Genomic DNA, 23,425 nt, shown 5'->3' on the forward strand with positions numbered 1-23,425 from the left:
CCAGACCCTTCCTATCTAAGGATAACTGCATCACAATTGCCAGAGCCATAACAGGGTCAAGACTTGACTACTGTAATGCACCATTCTTGGGCACCTCTACTATAAACATGTCTAAACTTCAAACCATACAAAACAGCGCTCTCAGGGCAGCCACTGGAATACCCAGAAAGAGCATATTACGGCAGCTAGGAAACAGGCACACTGGCTCCCAGTAAGAGAAAGATTCATATTTAAAGCACTTGCCCTCACCCACAAGTGCATTCACCTCACTATCCACCTTACCTCTCTGAGAGAATTCACCCGACCAGGTCCACCAGACCAACTAGAACCCCATTTATTTTTAAATTTCTTTATTGGCATTTGTTATAGGTACAACAGCAGTGTGGCAATAGTTGCCACCTGCGGAATGATATGTGCATATCAATATGAAATCCGACGTCAATATTTAATCGTACAAAACTTTAACATACAACTTTTATAACATACAACGTTTAACATTAACATTAATTGTCTCCTTGTGGTTAATGAGAAGTTCAGCGTGGGCAAGTTAATAGGGGGGGCGAGGTGGGGAGCGTCAGGGCCGGGAAGGGGGGGAGGGAAATAGTACGAGAATGAGGGATCAGTTCTGCTTCTGACAATTGTCTGTTTAGATGACTTTGTGGTGGTCGGATCAGGTGACATGGGGGCGAGTTGTTCATGGGGGCTTTTCGTCATTGGAGAGGTGAAACAGTGCTCATGTCAAAGCCTTCCAATCGTCCAGTGCCTGGCTTGCATCTTCTGGGGATTTAGCAACAAGGTCTTCCCAGGCTGAAGCTTCCGCCCCGACCCATCGTTCCAGTTCACTATGCCATGCTTGAAATCTTGGGCCACCCGGCCGCTTCCATGCCATTGCAATGGTCCTCTTGGTCAGGTTGCATGCCATGTCCATGAGTTTTACGGTATGTTTAATTTTGGCTAATCTGGGGTATGTCCCCAGGAGGCACTCCCTGGGGGTCCATTCATACCTGGTCATGCCTTCCCTTCTGCTGGGTCTTGGTGCATTCCCAGAACATGTGCCATAAATCCGCTTTGTCTCTGTTGCACCATGGGCAGTTGCGATGGGGTTGCTTGCTGAACTTCGCTATTCTATTCGGTGTTAGATATGAGCGGTACAGTACGTTTAGTTGAATTAATCTGAATCTGGAGTTCCTGGATACCTCCCTGGGGAACGCCAGAGCTCTCTCCCATTCTCTGTCTGTCATTTCTCGCCCCAGTTCCCTGTCCCATTTAAGTTTCAGTTCAGGACCACGCGGATTAGGCCTGTCTATTAGGTGGCTGTATATTTGAGACACCGGTCTCCAACCCCCTCCCAAATTATACAGTATTGTTATGAAGGGGTTGGGCTCGGGCTCTTCAGGCCATGCATCCCACTTGTCTCGTGCCAGCTTCCGAATCTTTTGATACCACAGGAATTGGCCGCTGGGTATATTGTCCTCTGATTGCAGTGAGGAGAAGTCGCGGAAGGAGCCCTTGTTGTATAAGTCTCCCCACGTGTACACTCCCTTCCTCTCCCAGTATCTGGTGGTTGCCAGATCAACGCTGTTCTGACACAGACACGAGATGAGCGCGATGTCCGGAGTGTATGCATGTTTCAGGTGGAGAAGTGACTTTGTTCTATTCCAGACCTGTCTTCCCAGTGTGGCCAGTAAGGGTGTTTCACTTGGGAGGTGTTGGGGTGCCCATATGAGTTCCTTCAGCCGTATATTGGAGCGATTGGTTGTTGTAGAAGCGCGGTTTCCGAAGTGACATCATCAGCCAACCATTTGGCTACAAAGCTCAGCTGGGCTGCCAGATAATATTTCTCCAGGTCAGGAAGTTGTATGCCACCTTGTCTGTATGGGAGAGTTAATGTGGTTAGCGCCATCTTGTGTCTGCCTTTGCCCCATAGGAAATCCTTGAGTATCGTCTCGAGTAAGCAAAAGAAAGGAGCCTTGATGTAGTAGTACACATTTTGGAATCCGTAGAGGAACCTGGGACGAACAATCATTTTAATGATGGACGCTCTTCCCATCATGGACAGGGGGAGTCGTGACCAGAACCCTATCGATTTGCGTAGGGGGGGGGCAAGGCCGCCACGGTGTTATTTTCGTGCATGCGCTCAGGAGTATGTAGAATGTTGACACCGAGATAACGAAATGAAGTTGGTTGCCATTGCACACCCAGAGCAGGTAGGTCATCAGTGTGTTTGTCTTTGAGGTCAGCCAGTGGAAACAGGCAGGATTTGTGTCTGCTGAATCGTATTCTCGATACTTTGGCAAAATTGTCGAGGACCTCCAACATAGTCGGAACGTTCTGGTGTGGGTCTCTCACATAGAGGAGGACATCATCTGCGTACAGGGAGATTATGTGATCTATCCCGTGCAATCGTATACCTGCATCGACGAATTGCTTTCTGAAGTATATGGCAATGGGTTCGAGCCCAAGTATGTAAAGCATGGGGGAAAGTGGGCAACCCTGCCTAATGCCCCTCTTTATGTCCCACGCCGCGCAGACAAGCCGTCCAGTTCTTACTCGTGCCTTTGGTTTGGTGTAGAGTACTTTGACCCATCTGATGAATTTCTCCCCAAAGCCGAATTCACAGAGGACAGCTATTACCCATTCCCAAAAGATGGAATCGAACGCCTTGATGGCCTCCTAGGATAACAGGGCGTAGGATCCTCCGTTTCGATCGGCCTGGGACATGGCGTGCCGGAGTCTGCGAAGATTGGCAGTGGTGTTGTGGCCTGGCACGAAGCAGTTCTGATCTGGGTGCACTATTTCTCCTATTACCCTAGAGAGCCGCTTGGCTAGGATCGTGGTCAATATTTTGACGTCGTAGTTGAGCATTGCAAGCGGGCGGTAGGAGTCGCAACCTTCTGCAGATTTGTTGGGTTTAAGCATCGGGATCACCAATGTTTCGTGCATGCTCTCGGGCAAGGTCCCCAGTTGGTATGCCTCCTGGAAGACCTCATGCAGCAGCGGGGATAGATTTGGCTCATAAGTCTTGTAAAATTCAGAGGGTAGCCCATCACTACCCGGGGCCTTGCACGTGGCCAGGGACTTAATTGCTTCTGATATATCTTCCGTGGTGATGTCTGCATCTAGTGCTTCGCTATGTGTTGGCGACGGCCTGGGTAGCCCTATCTCCTCCAGTGTGTCCGAAATCTCATCTGGGGGTACCTGGGCTTCGTGGGAATACAGTTGGGCGTAAAATTGCTTGAAAGTGTCATTGATGCCCTGTTGGGTTCGATGCAGCGTGACATCCGTGCTTCTCAGGGCTGTGGTTAGGTGCTTGGGATGTTCCTTCTTACATAGCCAGGCTAGCAGTCTGCTGGGTTTGTCTGCTTCGATGTGCGCTCTATTGGCTCTGGTGGTATAGTCGAACTTGGCTAGTCTGTCCCAAGCTTTTTTGCATTCGGTTCTAATTTGCTTGAGTTTGTCCTCCTCCTGCTGGGTGCCCTGGGTGTCGGATTCCAGCTGTTCAATTTTGTTTTCCCACTGCTCCAGCTCAGTTCGTAAGTGTTTCCTAATGCCTCCCGCCTTTGCTATGATCTCTCCTCGTATAACTACCTTTAGGGCATCCCATAACGTGCTTAGGTGGTCCAGACTGCCCATGTTCTCTGCTATCTAGTTCTCTAGGCAATCCTTGAGGTCCTCCCTGAATGTTTGGTCCTTTAACGCTTCTGTGGGCATTCTCCATGTGGGTATCGGGGATCTGGGGCCTATGATGATCCATTCCATCGTTAATGGTTAGTGGTCAGAGATGGTCCGACCTAGATATTGTGCCTTTTCGATCTGGGGCACGTTTTCTCTACCAGTAAAAACGTAGTCGATCCTGGTGTGGAGGTTGTGTGGAGATGAGTAAAAGGAGTAGCCCCGGTCGTCTGGGTGTAGATCTCGCCAGACGTCCACCAGGTCTAGGCAGTCCAGCATGGTGTTGAGCGCCATAGTGGATGCCGGCGGACCACCGGGAGAGGTGCGGACCTGTCAAGTTCTGGGTTGCTGACGTAACTGAAATCACCCCTGCAGAAGAAAAATCTGTGCCTGTATTGTGTGACCTTAGCGTACATCAGGGTTAAGTGGGCTGGTATGTTGTTGTTGAGGAGGTATGAGTTCACTATGCATATTTCAGTTTGCTCAATATGGCCCCACAATATCACGTACCTTCCATCTGGGTCGGATTCAGTCCTGGTTATTTGGAAGGGGATTTGAGGGCTGATCATGTGAACACCCCCCTGGCGTATTTGGAGTATGTAGCACCGAATCCCTGTCCACCCCAGTGCGTTTGCAGCGTTGCTGCCGATTCCTTTGTTAGATGGGTTTCCTGCAAGAGGGCTAGTCCGATCTTCTTCCTATGCAGGTAGGATTTGATCCTGTTTCGGCGAAGGTAGGGGCCCAGTCCCCTCATGTTCCAGGTTAAGACCTTAATGCGCGTGGCCATGATAGTTCGGGGAAGGATGCAAATGTTCGTTCCTTGTTGTCCCTCTTCTCTTGCTTGGAGATCTGGGAGCTCGAGCGCCTCCCCTCCAGGTTACCCGGCACCAATTTCTCGCCCCCCCCTTGCACCCGCTGAAGGCACAACTGTGGATCTCTGAGATGTTTTAACAGTTTCAACTCCCACTCTGGTGAGTGGTTTAACAAAGTAAAGCAACTGTGAAACAAGACTGAACAACAAAGAACTGCCTCTAGCAGTTGCTTGTAACTGGCAACGCTCAGAGGTTCCCGCGTCATCTGGACCATTCCAGGTCATTAGGTACGGACATTGTGCCGGCTTCTGCCCTGCGCTGGTTGGTTCGGAGGGGGTGGGTTGTGGTGAGCTGCATGTGTGGACCCCGGAGCCCCGTCCGGGATAGTTAGCAGTAGTGTCGCAGCTCGTTGCTTATGTGTTAACTTGTGTGCTCTTCTGCCTTTGCAGCTAAGATTGTTGCGGTTGCAGTCAGATGTGGTTGACTTGCGTCATATCCTCATGCGTTATCGTGCGTGGGTTTGGATGCATTTCGCTTCTTTTTCATTTGGTACCTTTTTGCAGTGTGGATTCTCCTTCTCCGGCCAGGTTGTTATGTTCCAAGTCACATATTCGCTGCCGCTGGGGTCTCCAGAAATGTCGCCTTCCCATTGTAGATAACCTTCAGACGGGAAGGATAAAGGAGCACATATATGAGGTTGAGTTTTCGCAACCTTGCCTTTACTGGCACAAAAGAGTTCCTCGCGTGTTGCACTGTAGGAGTATAGTCCGGATAGATCATTATCTTGGAGTTGTTTCGTGTGATCTCCCCTCCCTCCCTTGAGTACTTCAGTATCGTTTCTCTGTCGCGAAAGTTTACTATTTTTGCAATTTTTGGGCGGGGATATGATCCTGGTGGGCCGTTTTTGTAGAGATCTGTGGGCCCATTCCACAGAGAACCCTTGGGTAAGTTTCCCAGCCCCGATTTCCAGTAGGAGCAAGGTCTCCACAAAGTCAGTCGGATCCGATCCCTCCATATCTTCAGGTATTCCAAGTATATGTATATTGCTGCGGCGGGCGCGGCCCTCCGCCTCTTCGTATCGTGCTTCTAGTTGGGCCACCTTCATCTCGAGCTTTTGGACTTTCGCATGTAGGTCGGAGGTGCTCTCAACATTGCTCTGTAGGGTGGCTTCTGCAGTAGTTACCCTCTCTGCCAGGTTACGGGCATCTTGCCGCATCAGCTGCATGTCTGTCTTGACCTCCTCAATTTTGGTATCGATGAACGACCTGAGCGCTGCTATGGCTTGGAGTACCTGTGTATCCTTGGGTTCTTCATCAGAGGGGGTCGGTTCTTCCTCCATGGCGGCTTCATGCTGTGATTGTTGTTTAGGCCTTGCTGCTGCGAATGACTCCATTATAGTCGATTTAGGCTTGTTTCTGGGGGGGACATCTTCAGTGTGTCTCCACGGGTAGTCGTCCCGGGTGAGGGGCTGCTGCTATTTTGGTGGTTGTATGATCGTTGTGCAGGGCCCAGGCAGGGCTTCCTCTAGCCTTTTGGCGCTCGGCTGTGTTACGGCGTGCCCGGCTGTAGTTGTCAGTTCTCCTTCGGACTGGCAGCGACCCTCGAGTGCTCTCCCTCGGTCTCAATATGGGCAGTGGGCCACTGTGCGGGCCCCCCCCCCCTGGCAAATCGATTCCGGGCCTCCGGATGGCCCCAGTAGTCTGCCGCTTCCTCGGATCTGTACTGGATTGTCCGACTCCAACTTGTCTCTAGCCGTTGGCGGTATGGGTTACTGTGCTGGCCGGGCCGGGGCTTCTGTTTGCTGTTGGTTGCCCCACCTGTGTTCGATATGTATGGGGCCGTTGCAGTCTAGGTGAGAGCCACTGGGTTTGGCAGCGCCGTCGTCTGTTCTCGGCGTCCGCTGGGGGTGTTCCACTTCTGTTGTGCCCTTCCCCTCCGCTCTTCAAGTTGCCGCTCCGGTCGCCATCTTGTTTGCTTGGGGGCCTGCTTTCTGAAGCCTCGTTTCGTGTGAAACCTGCTCCGATTTTCTCGGTTTCTGCGGTTGTGATGTGCAGAAGAGCGTCCTCTGCTGTCTGGTAGCTTTTGTGGGGCTCAATGTGAAGAAACGCTGCAGTTATCAAGGATCGTAATGGATTCCGGACGGAGCTCCTCTGAGGATCGCCTTCACTCCATGAGCTCAGGCCACGCCCCCTCCCAACTAGAACCCCATACGCAAACATGCTCATGATCCCCAGAGTCAAGAGAGCCAGAGCAGGTGGGGTCAGTTTTCCATACCTAGCAGCGCCACACTGGAATGTCCTACAATCACCCCTGCGAGCAGAAGTCTCCCACCTAGCATTCCGGAAAGTGATGAAAACCATGCTCTTTAACTAAAATATAACTAAATGTGTCCAATACACTACTCTCACTTGGAACGAACACACCCAGACACCTGCTCAACCCGTTCCAAACTGAGTATGTATCTGAATGATTGTATAACAAGGGCATAATGTACCCCAAACCCTATGTCTTACGTACCTACTCCTGATTTATGTTATCTTCAATTGTATACTTGAACTATGACATGTATGTAACCTTTTCTGTAACTAAGACTGCCACAAGTACCAGTGCAACGATGCCTCTGGGCTGTATGTGTGCTATACAAATGCAAAAATAAATTAAAAAAAATATATATATATATGACACTTAGGTTGCAAGAAGCTTTACATAGGAAAATAAAATGAGCTGGGCAGCACACCACTGCAGTGTTGGCAAAACAGCTGTGCATGATATTACTCCAAAGTGTTCAACCGGGCTGTGGCTAAGGCACTCCAAGTGCTCCTTACATGCCACATGCCCCATGCCCACAGGGATACTAGTCCTGTATTTATGATGGGGAAGAGTAGAACTCCAAGATCCAGAATGCAAAGAGTAACCCTGAACTGGAGGAGCATCTCCGGAGCGCAACGGGGGCCTGTTGCCATGGACTGTGTTCTTAATGCAAAGCCATGCCAATACTGCTAAAGAGCGAAAGAGGCCTGAGGGACAGCACTTTCTGTGTACAGGGGCTGGACAGAATAAACTCCTCAGCGCCCCCAAGTAATGGCGGGAGGTTCCCCCAAGCCTCATTACAACACGTGATGCTATTAGTCAATACGTTGCCGTCAGAGGGCCTGCAAGCTCATGCAAAACACGTGCAACGTAAGCAAGGAGGTATACAAAGGCCACGACGACGCAATATTCACGGATGTGCCCTGAAAACACAAACGCGAGAGCAGTTTCGACCCCCAACACTTTCACGGATGAACAAGGCAGCGCCGAGGCGAGTTTGTGTTGTACCTGCTGGAGAAATTCCCGCCCCTCCTCCACCCAAGGGTGTCCATGTGGTGCGAGGAAGCCCCCCTCTACCCAAATGCGGTGATGCGCCTCGCAGTCAGAGTGCATCCTGGTCAAGGATTGCACGGTTCAGGGGCGGAGAGAGGGCTCGACTGGAGGTGGCAGCGCCATGAGGACTAAAGTGTTTGTTTCAGGAGCTAGACGATATCCGCTACTCGGGCCTCTCTCATCAGCAATAACGGAAACTAACCTGGGCAGTGTGCATTCCATCACTGCACAGTTCATTCTCGCATTTAAATACACACAAATGATGAGGGGTGTCCCGCACACGTGCAGAGAAAGTAAACAGTGCACTCGTGTTTGCTTTCAATTCTGGCGCGGGCCCGGCTGCAACCTCTCAGCTAGTGTTCGCGAGGGCAGTGCCAGGGGCACCAAAATCAGAGCTAGAGTAGCGGCCACGACCCCCAAATGACGCCCCGGTCCCAGGACCCCTAAGCTTAGAATTTCCAGCATGGATACACCGGCGGTTGGCTTCTCCGCAGAGGTGATGGTCAGGAGAACACGCCAGGGCGGTCAGACATTGCCACTCGGGGTGGAGAAAGGGGGACTTCCGGGTGAGAGAGAGACGACGGGTGTAGAGGGCTACCGCATGTGGATGCACCCCTCCAATGTTTACTGAGTTCTCTGATTTAGGGAGACTCATTGGGTCTGAAGTGCAAGACGTCTCCAGAGCTGTCACGAATGACCCAGGCCCCGGTCCGCATGAAATGTGGGACGATAGAGGGTCTGGGAGTTTAGGCGCGGGGTGGGGGAAAACGGTGCGAAAGCGTAGGGAGGGGCGTCCGAACGGCGCCACAAATAACAAAAGACCAGGAAGGGCAGGAAACAGCACCTGGGAAGTTGCAAAATGTAACAGCAAGGGGTCAGGGGGGTAACCCGGCCGCCCCCAAGAAGGAACAAAAGGCTGGGGGGTATAAGTAAGCCTGGAAAAGGAGAGGCGGCACAAACCAGGTAAGAGCTCACCTCTCTCGGGTAGGCTCTTAGTGCCTGGATAAGGGGAAGGAAAAACGTTTGCTCTTGCGGGCTCATGCATTTTTCTACCTCTCGGAATTCGTCCTCAACGCAGTGGCTACGAGTCGCCCAACGGTGCCGGAGCAGGAGCGACCCAGAAGTACCAGCTGCGAACAAACAAGGACTTTCGCTGTGGTCAAACGGGAAGCGTGGCTGACAGAATTCAGACGAGAAGGATGGCGGAAGGAAGAGCAAAAAGGGCCCAAGAATTCTCAGAATGGGCGAGAAACGCAGAGAAGGAATACGTGGCACAATGGGTGCTGGAGATAATGCAGAAAGAAGAAAGGGCGAAGACAACGTCACCTCTACTGTTCATAGAGCCCAGCAGCAGCGAAGAAGAAGACGAGGTACCGCAAGGACAGAAAAGGGGAAGAGCGGAGTCGAAGAGATCAGAGGGACAGAGGCACCGACCAAGAAAAAGAAAAAAGATACAAAGAAAGGTACTGTGAATAATAATGTGGGGAATAAAATCGTAAAAATGTTAAAAAATTGCGTCACGGTTTCGGGTAAGTCGCCCAGAACCAATGACAAGAAGAGCAGATGGGGGAAGGGATCCAGGGAGGAGCAGCAGGGGAGTTCCTCAACTGAAGCAAGCAGTGATGACGAAGAAAGAGATCATCTAAGGGCTTGGGTAAAATGGAGGGGAGTGGTGAGCAGGGAAAAACAGAGAGGGGCAGGGGGGGCAGGGGCAGAACCCATGGGAACCCCGGTCCCCGCACCACAAGGTGCACCAGTAGAACCCAGGGAAACCCTGGTCCCGGTGCCGCAAGGGGCACCAGTAGTCCCGGTGCCGCAAGGGGCACCAATAATCCCAGCACCACAAGGTGCACCGGCAGGGCCAAACGTAGTGGCAGGGACACACCACCGGGGGCAGCGGCAGAAAATGGGGGGCCACTCATGACGAAATATGGCAGGCTAACCATGGGTAAAGATGCACAGGGCAGGTCAATGAAGGCGATGGCTTGGTACATAAATGACAAAGTAAAGGAAAAAATATGGAGGAAGGAATTGATCGATATCTTTACATTGTTAGATTGTCAAAAGAGGGGGATGAATGTGGCCCTAGAGGACATGAAGGGGGACGAGAAAAGTTTACTTAAAAAGGGGCCAGTAGTAAGGAATTTTGAAAACTGGATGTCGGCCTTCACCATAATGTCTACAATTATATTACAAAAATTACCGGAAGACGGGGTAGCATTAGTTGCGTATCAACAGATGGTGCTGAAGGTACACGCAGCGTTTGGAGGTGACGCATGGCTGGAATACGGTTGGGATGAAGAAAACTTGAATCTCTACATATTTAATGTGCTAAAGGAGAAATGGGATTCCAAGGAGCGGAGCACAGGGGGGCAGCAGGGAAGGCAGTATTGGCAGAAGGATTACAAAGCGGATTATAGATACAATAGCAGAAGGTATGAATCCAGCTATGACAGAAATAGAGACCAGAGTTTGCAGAGCAGAGATTATAGGTCACAGACAGGGTGGCAGAGCAGCCTGCCCACGACAACACAGGGGGCGGGGGCGCAGTGGGAGCACGGGGACAACACGAGCAGAACCAGGACAATGTAGGAGTTTTGAAAAGGGGGTACCATGTAGCTGGGGATGGAAGAGCAAGTTCAGCCACAAGTGCGAGAGATGTAAGGGTGATCACAGCAGCTCCAAGTGCACAAGGACCGCAGCTCCAAGCGGCAGAAGCAATGAGACGCGGAAATAAGAACTGGGGCGGGAAGGGGGCCACGCCGGGGAAAAAAAATCGAGAGATGGAAAGGTGGCTCCAGAAATACACAGACCAAGAAACGGCCCAGAGCGATGCAACGGTATCATAGTCAGACTTCGAGGAGGCAGTAGAACTGGTCAGGAAAGCGGGAAAAGGGGCATGGATATTATTCCGCCTGTTGCCAGCCAACAGCAGATCACGAAGATGGTTATGTAGGCATTGGGAGGGGAATACTTCGTCGACAACTGCCTCCCGATGGGGTGCGCCATCTCAGGCGCATATTTTATTGTGGAAATAACAAGCGATTGGGGTTTTCCTCTGGCGGAGGAGAAAACGATGGGCCCAACGCAGATTATCCAATTCCTAGGAAGAGAAATTGACTCAAACAAAGGAAGGTGTCGGATCCTGGTGACAAGATGACGGAGCTGCTAGTGACAGTTAGAGAATTGCAAGCGCTGGCAGGAAAGCGGAACGTCGCAGGAAGAGTCATACCACAGGGGAGGGTGTTCCAGAGAAGTATTGAGCTGAAAACGAGAGGTGCTACAAAGGGGGCACCACAGAGTCAGGTTAGGGGGAGGAATCAAGAAAGATCTGGAAGTGTGGGCAGAACTTCTGAAATACTTCCATGGGTCGGTGATATGGCGATCACCGGTGAACGAGGAAGTTAAAAGGGATTGTTCACCTATGCAGCAGGTGGCCTTGGATTTGGCGCAATACTGGGGAAACAAGGGTGTGCAGGCGAGTGGCCAAAAAACAGGGCAGGTGGCGGAATGGACAAAAAACAGAACGTGGCTGGAGCCCTTCCCGATATGGGTCGCGTTATGCGCATGGGGGGGAAGAGCTAGGGAACAGGGAGTTAGCAGTAGGGTCAGATAACATGGCGGTGGTGCACGTGTTAAATAAAGGAAGTGCGTCATGCACAATAGTGTTGGAAGTAATGAGGGCAATCACGCTGGTAAGCATAAGAATCAATAGATGAATAAAGGCGAGGCATATCGCTGGGGAAGCAAATGTGGTGGCTGATGCAATCTCACGCTTGCAGTGGGAAAAATTCAGGGAGCTAAGACCGGACGCCGGCAAGGAAAGAACGCCCACGCCGCGGAAGGCATGGGTCCCGTTGGAGGCACTAGAAAGGAAAGCACGGTTGGCCACAAGGTCGACTCAAAAGAAGTTGGAGAAGAACGGAGAAAAGAAAGGGTCATCGACAAGCTGACCAGGAACGCCCTAATGTACAAAACGGGTAAGCATTACGAAGAGCATGTAAAAGATGGGTTGATGGAAACAGGTGGAAAAGAGGTGGAAAAAATTGCAATTGGAAAAAAGGTGTGAATTTCTCAAAGGGGCATTGGCCAAAAGGAAAAAAGAAAAGTGGTAAAAGAGGTGTGAATTTCTCAAAGGGGCATTGGCGAAAAGGGAAAAAAGAAAAGTGGTAAAAGAGGTATTGTAAAAGAGGTGGAAAAAATGTTTATTGATAAAGGCGTGAATGTCTCGAAGGGGCATTTACCAAAGAAGAAAAGGAAAAGCTGGTTGGTGGAAACAAGGTAAAAGAGGTAAAATTGCAATTGAAGAAATGTGTGAAATTCTTGAAGAGGATTTTTGCCAAAGGGAAAAAGAAAAGATGGGCGGCGGCGCACCACAAAAGTGTCAGGCATACGGAACCCAGCCGACAGCACTAGAATAAAATATGCTATGAGAGGAGGGGCTAAATTAGAGGGGAAGAAACCAGGTAACAGAAGGCGGGTGAGCTTTGGGAAGTTGAGAATTCTGTTAAAGTATTACGAGAGGCACGTAGCAGCACGGGCGAAGCCGCGCGGTTCAGGGCAGCACCTTGCGCTGGCATATTTCGGGGCTTTCAGGGTAGGGGAGCCGGGGGCCAGTAATACGGTGGCAAGAGACGGCCTGGCAAGGAGGGATGTTATTATGGGAGACAAGGGGAGGGCTATAATGCTAGAGAAAGCTAAAACAGACCAAACGGGGGAGAGCAACAGACCAAAATTGCAGGAGAGAGAAGGACCACTGTCCCAGATGCATCACACAAGAATTCCTAGACCCCCGATCTTAGTGCCTGGATAAGGGGAAGGAAAAACGTTTGCCACCCAACCCACCCTACAATAATAACGGAAGAAGAAGGGTGCAGGCAGGAGCAGGTAAGCCGAGTACTCTCTCGGTACACGGTCCAAGAAAGAAGGAGCAAGCGGAAGTAAGAACATCGAGTACTCTTTCGGTACACGGTCCAAGAAAAGAAGGAGCAGGCAGAAGAAGGAACGCTGAGTACTCTTTCGGTACACAGTCCAAGACAAGTCGTAGGCGGCATGTGCCCAGGAACGAAGGCCCAGGGATAACAAGGACTCAGGAGGAGCCTTGGGCAACTTCGGGACTGGACACAAGGTGCCCAAAAGCATATGGCAGTGTAATTATTTTGTTATGTTGTATTTTCTATAAGAAAATAAAATGCCTACTTTTCCATACACATAAGTTGTCTGTGATTTATTGCTCAGGTAGGGATCTGGTAAGAGAAGCAAAGTGAACCCACACTACTCAGCCTATGGGCTCCACGGCTGGCTTTGCGTTTCATTCCCGGGAGCTGGGATGGAGGGCAGCCCAGCAGAAAGCAAGTGTTCAGGATAAGTGCTAATGTTCGGTGTGTTAACTGTGATGGGCCACGCACAAGCGAGTAGAGGTAGGGGTGTAACTACAAGTCTGAGAATGCAGACTGCTCCTTCCTGAGAGGTGTCAGGCATGACAGGGTGCCACTTAGCACCACTGGTAGCCCCCCCCCCCCCCCGTGGAGATCTCACACCTGTCAATTTATTGAGACGCAGGTGCTGGGGCAATGCATTGCGTTTGCCAGGTGAGAGCGCGCTGTTGCCTAGGGGGGGGGGGGGGGGGGGAGTATAGGGCTTGCTGTGAGTGGGCGACACCCGCAAATGCCAGGTGAATCAGACGGTCCCAATGGCAAGCATTAAGATGCCCCGCTAGCCCCGCCCCCAGGCCTGCCTCACCCTGTGGAGCTGCTCATCTGTGTGGGGAACATTACACTCCACTGTTGTGTAGGGTAGAAAAGTGGCATGAGCTAAAACCAGAACCGACCATCCCCTTCCTCCCGTTAGTCCACACGGCAGCTCTGGTGCTGGGGGTTTCTCAGAAATTAGAAGGAACGCACCTAGCTGACAAAAGTGTCGCTTATTTTGGCCTTCACAAGGTTCTTTCTCTCCACGTTGACTGCTGTCATGCTGCTAAAGAATTCGCGCTGTGCCCCTCCCCCACATGACTCAGGGGAACTCTCAGCATCATTGCAACCCCTAGAGGTTCTGGGTGAGTTCTGCCCCGGCTCTGGCTTCCTCCGTTTCCCCATGGGCAAAGGGGACTTGGGTCTAGTAGATGACACTTGGCGCTACGCCTTTTACAGGAGTGCAGTGGCAGAGTATGTGCACGTCATAAACAGGCCACTCTGCATGTCACCAATAGGCGTTACGGTTACTTAATGAATAATGGCGTGTTATTTATGTAACACTTTCACCAAGTGCATAGAACATTGACATGCAATTATCACCCAACTAAAGTTGATACACATTTAAGCGACCGCGGAAGGATAAAAGGCTGAGTGGGGCCATACCAGGATTCAAACCTGCATCTACGGATCACACACAGATCACAAAAGCGAGCGCTCAACCCGCTGAGCTATCTTACCGGCACGACATGGCAATTGTTATATTGACCTCAGAAGCATGGAACACCATGTCCTGCCTACCAAGATTTGTACCTGTGATTTAGAGATCTCATCTCACACACACACACAACTCTGCAGCAGAGCCTCAACCCACTGAGCTATGTTGCCACCATAGTCTTGCATGTTAAGGTACGTGCTGAACACACCACACTAATGGATCGCTAAATGATATGTAGAAATATTGGGGTTTTCCACCAAGTCTATGAACTTCTCAAATCATTACTCATGGCAAATCCGTGTAGGTTGCTGATTTTAATACGCAGTGTTTCCCTGCCTTGCATCATGTTGATTGCCAGATGCATTTTTAATGCAGCATCTTTGCTGGATAGCCTTATAATCATGTTGCAGATAAGCATCCTCCGTTGTGCCCATTTGCACTTTTAGATGGGATCGCACTTTTTTATTGTCAGGCTGATTTACCATGTGGTTTGCTGCCTGGCAAGTCAGCTTCATTTTGCTCATACTACTTGTGCAGCTTCCGAAAGGCAAGTATGCAGAACGCATGGCGATATAGGGGTCACTATGAGTATGGCTACATTCGCCACAGAAATACTACCACACTTGCTTACTGTTACTCGCGTCAGCGGTAAATGTACCTGATTAAAAGTGGTAGTGATGGGCTGTCATTCCTACTCATGGAATCAACAGGGCTCCATTGGGGACTTGGAGGAATTAACACAGAGGGTTACCACAAAATCGGATTTTAACTCACGTGATAATTATATGCATGTGCTGTACACAAACTCACACTCACATGGCCTAACAGACTGCAGTGTTGCAATGTATATAACAGAGACCATTTATATAGCGCATTCCACTGGCTAAAGTGTCTCTTCTGCCGCTCATGGAGACATCCGTTTTGAGCCATGGCTCTCACCTCGTAGATTAAGTGAAAACAATGACACGACCATGTTGATAATATGGATGTAGGATGCTATGGGCGGTGGTTGGAGGGCACACATGAGAATTGTGTGTAGGAGAGGTGTCGGGATGTGATTAAGACTGAGGTGCCTCCTGCAAATACAGCGCTTTACCAACAAAAAGACCCCCAAGACATGAATACTACATAACAAAGTGTGAGTTAACAACGTGACATACTCTCTTCTTAGTTGGGGAGACATCGTCGCTTGTTGGGAAAAGCTCAGAGCGACCCCCCAATATTGCTGCCTACACTCCTGACGGGGAATGGGAGAAGCTAGGACCTGCCGAAGAGGAAGGGTCATGGTGAGGCGGGGGCTGCCTGCCGCCCACTGCTTTCTGTGCTCACTGCAGCCTGTGCACGGCAGGCCTCGGTCCCACATGCCTGTGCTTAAAGATTACAGTCATGTGTGTGGCCATCTAGGCACATGTGTGTACCATACGTGCAGGGTGGTCACAGTGCAGCAATTTGCTGATTTCTGGGTTTCATCTCATGCAACAACTTTGGAAACAGGAAGAGGGGGGAGCAGGAGGGGGCGATACGGCCAGCCTATCCAAGCCACCCCACTCTCTCCTCCTTCTCCCCAGGCCTGACTCATTTCCTTTCAGCTGAATATGAAAAACCAAAGCAGAGAGATGTCACCCGGTGTAAGAAAAACCATAGCACTATCCCGCCCCCAAAACCATAGGCAGGGCCTCACTGCCCTCTCCATTCAACCATACAGTTACCCCTAGCACTATCCCGCCCCCAACACCACAGGCAGGGCCTCACTGCCCTCTCCAATCGCCCCTACACTTCAATGATTACATGCAACTGCAGCTAACCACATCCAAACCATACCCGGAGCTGCCCCCACTCCCCATGACCGTATCCAAACCCCACACCATAACAACATGGACCATGGTGACCCTTGGCCCCCCCAAACCCATAACTGTAGACAGCCTCTGTGTGGGTGTATTCTGCATCATAGCCGGCCCAAACCCATATCTGAAACCCATAATCCCAGCCAAACCGTTAACTATAGGCAAAGCCACCAACAACCGTCCCGTGTTCCTTTCCAATCAAACTATCCATGCCCGGCCCAAAACTAACCACTCGACCATGTACCCCCACCCCCCCACCGCCCTGTCCAACCGCCAAAACGTGCCTCCAAACCCATACCCATCACCGTTGCAATGCATAGCAACACTCCCATGGCGACCCAACTCCCCAGGTAGGCGCCACATCCGGCCACAGCGGGGCCGTGCCACAGGCACTCCAAGAAGCCTCCAGCCCGGTACCCGCGGCCGCCCCCAGCGCCCTCTCCCCGGACTCCCTCCAAGCCTCGCTCGCTGGCCGGTCCCTGCTCTGCTCCCACAGCCTCTCTCTCTCTCTCTCTCTGCCCCAATTCCCCTCCCCATCCCCTCTACCCGCGCACTCACCCAGGTCCTCCATCCTCCCGCTCCAGACGTGGCTCTTTTCCGCGGCGGTCGTCTCTTGTCCGGAGTCCCTCGGTCTCTGCGAGAGCCCCTGGACACCAGCGGGAGCGGCTCTCTTTCCACCCACTTGGTGCCTGTCCCTCTGTGTTCCTGGGGGTGTCTCTTCCCGCCGTCTCTAGTCCCAGGAGGCAGCGGTCTCTTCTGGATCCCGGGCGGTCTCTTCGCAGTCCCCGCTGCCGCAGGGGCGCCCCCTCTACGCCTGGAAACCGCAGGGGCCCTAGAGGGTGTGTTCGCCGGTCCCTAACGGTCTCTCCCCTCGCTGTGTGGGTGTGTCTCCTCCCTGTGCCCCTCTGTGCTCCAGCCCTGCTCTCTCTCTCTGACGTCTCGCATTCTTGAGCCTCGGTCACCATGTAGGGGAAGAGCCCGAGGTTTGTGCGGAAGCCTCAGTGTAAGGAGCGCAGGCGGAGCAGCGTGAGTAATGGGAGAGCAGGCGACGGCTCCACCCCCCCCCCCGAGCCCCGAGGGGCCACACACATCCCTGCAATGAGGAACTACAGAGACCGTTATCCCGGGGAAATAGGTCCCCTGCCACCGGCGTGTGGCACCCACAGAGGAAGGGGCAAGACATGAGTGATGGGCAGCCCTGCCGCACCCACCCGCGGTATAAACAGAGCCCCGGCCAGCCCCATCCACCGGAACTACACCCGCCATCCCCGGGGACCGGCCAGCCCCATCCACGGGAACTACACCCGCCATCCCCGGGGACGACCAGCCCCATCCACGGGAACTACACCCGCCATCCCCGGGGACCGGCCAGTCCCATCCCCGGGGACTACACCCACCATCCCCGGGGACCGGCCCGCCCCATCCACGGGAACTACACCCGCCATCCCCGGGGAACAGCCAACCCATCCACAGGGAATCCACAGGGACTACACCCACCATCCCTGGGGACCGGTCAACCCATCCACGGGGACTACACCCACCATCCCCGGGGACCGGCCAGTCCCATCCACGGGGACTACACCCGCCATATCCACGGGGACCACACCCACCATCCACGGGGACCGGCCAGCCCCATCCACGGGGACTACACCCACCATCCCCGGGGACCGGCCAACCCATCCACGGGGACTACACCCACGATCCCCGGGGACCGGCCAACCCATCCACAGGGACTACACCCACCATTCCCGGGGCCCGGCCAACCCCATCCACGGGGACTACGCCCACCATCCCCGGGGACCGGCCAGCCCCATCCACGGGGACTACACCCACCATCCCCGGGGACCGGCCAGCCCCATCCACAGGAACTACACCCACCATCCCTGTGGACCGGCCAACCCATCCACGGGGACTACACCCACCATTCCCGGGGCCCGGCCAACCCCATCCACGGGGACTACACCCACCATCCCCGGGGACCGGCCAGCCCCATCCACGGGGACTACACCCACCATCCTCGGGGACCGGCCAGCCCCATCCACAGGAACTACACCCACCATCCCCGTGGACCGGCCAGCCCCATCCACGGGGACTACACCCTTCCTCCATCCGGGCAACCAAGAGCCTCCTGGGGAACCACAACCGCCCAGGGGAACCACGCTCAAAATCCTGGGGACGCACATCCACCACCCTGGGGAGCTACAACCACCAGTGCTAAGGACCTGCTTACAGCATCCAGTAACACTACACCCACCATTTTAGGGAGCTACAGACATTATCCCCGGGGATCCATGGCTACCATCCCAGGGAACTTCTGGAACTCCACCCAGCGTCCTCAGAATGAACCCACAGCATACACTGGACCTGCAACCACCAACCTTGGGCACCCACCACCCTGGGGAACTACAAGCACTAGCCAGGAGAGTTACAGAAATACACGCAGCGTCCTGAGGAGGTGCTCACAGCATCCAGTAAAACGACACCCAACATCTCAGGGAACGACAGCCATCATCCCCGGGGATCAATGGCTACCATCCCAGGGAACTGCAAGGGCTACACTGGAACTACACACAGCGTCCTCAGCATGTACACACAGCATACACTGGAACTGCAACCACCAACCTGGGGCACCCACCACCCTGGGGAGCTACAACCACCAATCCGGGGAATACACTCAGTGCTAAGGAGCTGCTTACAGCATCCAGTAAAACTACACCCACCATTTTAGGGAACTACAGCCACCATCCCTGCGGGTCTATGGCTACCATCCCAGGGAACTGCAAGGCATACACTGGAACTACACCCAGCGTCCTCAGAATGTACACACACCATACACTGGAACCGCACCCACCACCCTGGGGAATCCACCACCCTGGGGAACCACTAGCCGGGAGAGTTACAGTCACCAATCTGGGAAATACACACAGCGTCCTGAGGAGCTACTCACAGCATCCAGTGGAACTGCATCCAACCTCCTAGGGAACTGCGCTCATCGTGCCCGTTAATTACAATCCCGTCCCGGGAAATCACAGCAACTATCCCGAGGAACTCTGGGTACTACTGCACTCACTGTGTCAGGGAACTACAGCCACCATCCTAGAGAACTCTACTCACTCATCTGGAAATGCACTCGGCACCCTAATGGTCTGCACATAGCCTTGCACTGGAACCACAGCCACCACACGAGGTAACCACACCCACATTCCTGGGGAACTTCAACCACTGCCAGAAAATGACACCAAATGCCATATGGTGCTACGTTCATCAACCCGGGTATCCACAACTGCCACCCCAAGAAACCACACCCACCATCCTGGTGTATTGCAACCAGCTGCCCGGGAAATGACACCAACCGCCCTGAGGAGCTACACCCACCATCCTGAGGGACCATACTCATTTGTATTCTATTAGTATTCCATAGAGCGCCTTAAGCCAAAGCGCTGTACAATAAAAATTAGAACACAGTACAATAACATTGGGTAGACAATTGAGGCGGGATTACAATCACTCAAGGGTGTAGAAGTGAGTATTGAGAGAAGCACGGAAGACAGAGTAAACAGTAATAGAGCAGAGAGAAAGAGGAAGAGCATTTCAACGGAGAGGAGCCAGAAGTTTAAAAGATCGCAAACGAGATTGAGCACAGGGTGGGCGAGGAACCAAAAGTCTAAAATGTGCATAAGACCACAAAGAGCGAGATGGGGTATAGAAAGATATGAGTTCAGTAAAATAGTTGGGAGCAAGACCATTAAGAGATTTAAAAATAAGACAAAGAAAATTAAACTTCATTTGAGAATGAAAAGATAGCCAATGGAGTGTTGCAAGAGACGAGGAGATAGAGTTGTGGTAAAAAAGAAGACATAATAAGACAAATTAAAGTCTGAGTTTAGAGGGGCCAGACGGATCTGGAAAGACCAAACAAGATGGAAGAGCAGTAGAATAGTAGAGAGAAAATTAGAGAGGAGATTTGAAGTTTAGATGCTTGAAACGTGAGAAATGGGCACGCTTTACGGATGTTGTAAAGGTGGAAACGAAAAGAACAGGAAGTAAGAGATATGGTGAGAGAAAGAAAGGGTTGAGTCAAAATGCAAACCAAGTTTGCGAGCTGTAGTTGCGATTGGGAGCTTGGACGGTGGAAAAGACAGAAATGGTGGCGGAAGATGAGGGGGAATGGTGTTAGCAGGAAAGAACAGAACCTCAGTTTTCCCAGCGTTAAGAGTGAGAAAATGAGAAGACATCCAAGACTTAATAGCCACAAGGCAAGCTGAAAGAGTGTGGTGGATCTCAGTGGAAAAAGGGGAAAAAGAGAGAAATAGTTGAATTTTGTCTGCATAGAAATGGTGTGATAGACCAAAAGAAGAGATAATAGCAGCAAGATGTGAAGTATATAAAGAAAAAAGGAAGGGACCTAGAACAGATAAAGGGACCTAGAACAGACCCTTGGGGCACACTGTGGTCAAGGGAGAAGAGTGGGGAGAACTTGCCCGCCCAGGAGACTGAGAAAGTTTGGTTAGAAAGATAAGACTTAAAGCAGAACAGAACCTTGAAAGTGATGTCCGGAGTAAGGCGTGATCTACCGTGTCGAAAGCGAAAGAGAGATCTAAGAGAATAAGAAAGGAAGAGTGCTTGGAATAGAGGGCTCAAAGAAGAGAATTTAGAAAAGAGATCAAAGCAGTTTCAGTAGAGTGAAGGGGACAAAAACATGATTGAAATCGAGGAAGTAGAGAAGAATCAGTGACAAAAACAGAAATTTGGGTATAGACAAGACGCTCTGAGTTTAGAAAGATAGAAGAGGAATAGAGCGTAAATTGGAGGCGATCAGTGGGTTAGCATTCGTTTTTAAAAAAAATGGGAATGATCGATGCATGTTTAAATGAAGTGGCAAAAGTGGACGTTTTGTGACAGATGTTAAAGAAGGAAACAAGATAAGGTATAAGAAGAGAATAGACCTTAGGAATAAGTGCTGAAGGAAGAGGGTCAGTAGGAGAAGCCGTAGGATGAGCTTTAGATAGTAGAAGAAGAACATCAGCATTAGAAACAGTGGCAACGTGAGGAATAGAAGTTTGAGAAGTAGGAACAGAGGGAGGTGATATAATGGATGGACTCATTATTTGAGAAAAACACAGTCACCACCCTAGAAAACAATGTGTAACATGGAACTACACACTGCATCATAAAGACCTGCACACTGCACCCCAGAGAACTGCACACTGCATCCAGGGAACCACACCCCTCACATATTTATTTATATATTTTTGGAGTTCTGTCATGCTCCACTTGCAAAACGGGTTGCTTCTCAAGCCGCCAAAAATGCTGGATGACAGGCAATGGGAAGGAAATGGCAAGAGGAAGTGCAGGTTGAACACAGGGAAAAGAGAAATGAAGTAAGAATTTGCAGCAACATATACGTTGTATTCCACCTACCCAAGAAAACGCTCTGGTAAAGTCCATAACAGTGGTCTGTTTTACAGACCATTTGGTTTGGAAGGCTCGGTGAAATAGCAATGTCTTTGGTGCCTTCCTATGTCTCGACAGAAAGAGGAGGTTATCCCTCCCTTCATGGCCCCTGTTGGTGAATGCCTTGTTGCCAGTTCTCTTCTTAAGCTAGGTTTACAGTTTTATACTTGTACCGCACACCATTGGCTCAGAGGCATACAGGTGCTATCTGATGTTAGAAGCACACACAAACAGACATCTAAACACGGATACGCTGGGGGCCGCTATTGACTGCCATTTACACGAAGCCTGCAATGATTTAAATAAAAAAGTTTTTGAGGTTCTTTTTTAATTAATTGAGTGATTAGGATCTCTCAATTCAGGGGCGGGGGTGGCGTTCCAGGCTCTTGGGGCTGCTGTAAAGAAAGCGCTTTTGCTGGCTTGGATCAGCTTAGCTCTGGACACCACCAGCAAATTGGTGTTATGGATCCAAGAGTTTACAGCACAGGTTTCCTTTTTATAGTTTTGCGAAGGTACTGTGGGTTGGATCAATCCAGACATTTATGAGTTATTACCAGCAGGTGGTATTCTGTCCTGGCATCGATTGGCAGCCAGTTTAATTTTTTTCTCGCCTCCGATATTTGTTTGTGTTTTTTCAGTCCTACTATTGCCCTAGCGGCACTGTTCTCAATTATTTGAAGTCTAGCACCGTTATCTTTTCCAACCAAGAGACTACTGCAAAAGACCATCCTGGCGCTAACAATGGCCATGGCCACTGTCTCAACCAGGGTGGTTGGATTAGCATCCCAAAGAAGTCACCACAGCCTCCTGGAGGAACTGCACACAGCCTCATTATTAGCCTCAGAACTACATCCTGCATCTAGGGGAACAACACCCTTCACCATCCTGCAGTTTCGCTTCCAGTGGTAAACACTTACCTTCTTCTAGCCTGGTGGTATTCAAACTTTTTAATGACGGGTAAAAATTGCAGAACCCTCGTTGAATAGGGAGGCCCGGGAGGAACGCAAAGCGTTTCCCCCTGGGGTGTATTTTGGCGCTGCACATGGCCAGCGAAATGGCCTGTGGGGAGAGCGCCTCCGGGGGTATTTAAGGGTTCAGGGAAGGTTCGGGAAGCAGGCGACAGTTGGACGTGAGATTGAGCAGTCCTGGTCGCCTGCTCCCGAGCTTTCCCTGATATTTGGGTAGATGTGAGGAGGTAGGGTTCAGTTAGTGGGGTTGTTTTAATAATATTTTCATCAAGTTTATAAAAAATAAAAAAAAAATAATAATATAGTCAAATTAGTAGGGGGTACTGTACATAAGGTACCCCCCTTACCAAAGCCGCCGCCGGCGTCACCTGTCTCCTTTTGGGCGGGGATATTGTTTACAATTTTCCACTCACCTCGTTGTTTATGGGGGGTACGTAGCTTCGGCACAGTCTCCCTCTTTCATTGCCAAGGGGAGTTGTAGCGTGTTTTCTCCCGGCTCTCCTCGTGCGTGTTGTCGGGGTTGCTGAGAAGCGGGTGGCCCGGGTGCTCTGTGGTGCCAGGGGTGAGTGGGGAATTCACGCCGGGCCATTCTCCCCCCGTTCGCTCCTTCGGTGGTCTGGGCATTGGATTTATTTGCTACGTGCGCATCCGGCGCGGTAGCATTTCAGGGGAACTATAAAAAAAAGAAAAAAAAAATATTTATTAATATTTAAAAGATTTTTTCTGGTGAATTTTACTAAGCTTATTATTAGGCAATAGGTGTTTATTATTCCGTTTAGGTCTATATTTGGGGTGTTTTCCGCCGTTTTCTGGCAGTCTTATGGTATTGGTAGCTGTCCCCGGGTAGGTTCTGGCTCGGGAGTGCTAGTTAAATCAGGGACTATCCAAGGGGTATATATTTAGT

The 23,425-nt window shown here is 51.2% G+C and overlaps 1 protein-coding gene across 1 annotated transcript in view; it reads right to left on the reverse strand.

The window, feature by feature from the left end:
* The window catches only part of TGFB1I1 (transforming growth factor beta 1 induced transcript 1), a 196,467-nt gene extending 179,323 nt beyond the window's left edge, over positions 1 to 17,144 (reverse strand). Inside the window, exon 1 of the mRNA XM_069651591.1 lies at positions 16,658 to 17,144. Coding sequence (XP_069507692.1) covers positions 16,658 to 16,670 — 13 coding nt within the window. The 5' untranslated portion in view covers positions 16,671 to 17,144. The remainder of the gene's footprint in view (positions 1 to 16,657) is intronic.
* Between the last annotated feature and the right edge of the window lie 6,281 nt (positions 17,145 to 23,425).

The sequence above is a fragment of the Ambystoma mexicanum genome, chromosome 3p (genome assembly GCF_040938575.1).
Source record: "Ambystoma mexicanum isolate Mex_15411 chromosome 3p, UKY_AmexF1_1, whole genome shotgun sequence".
Lineage (NCBI taxonomy): Eukaryota > Metazoa > Chordata > Amphibia > Caudata > Ambystomatidae > Ambystoma > Ambystoma mexicanum.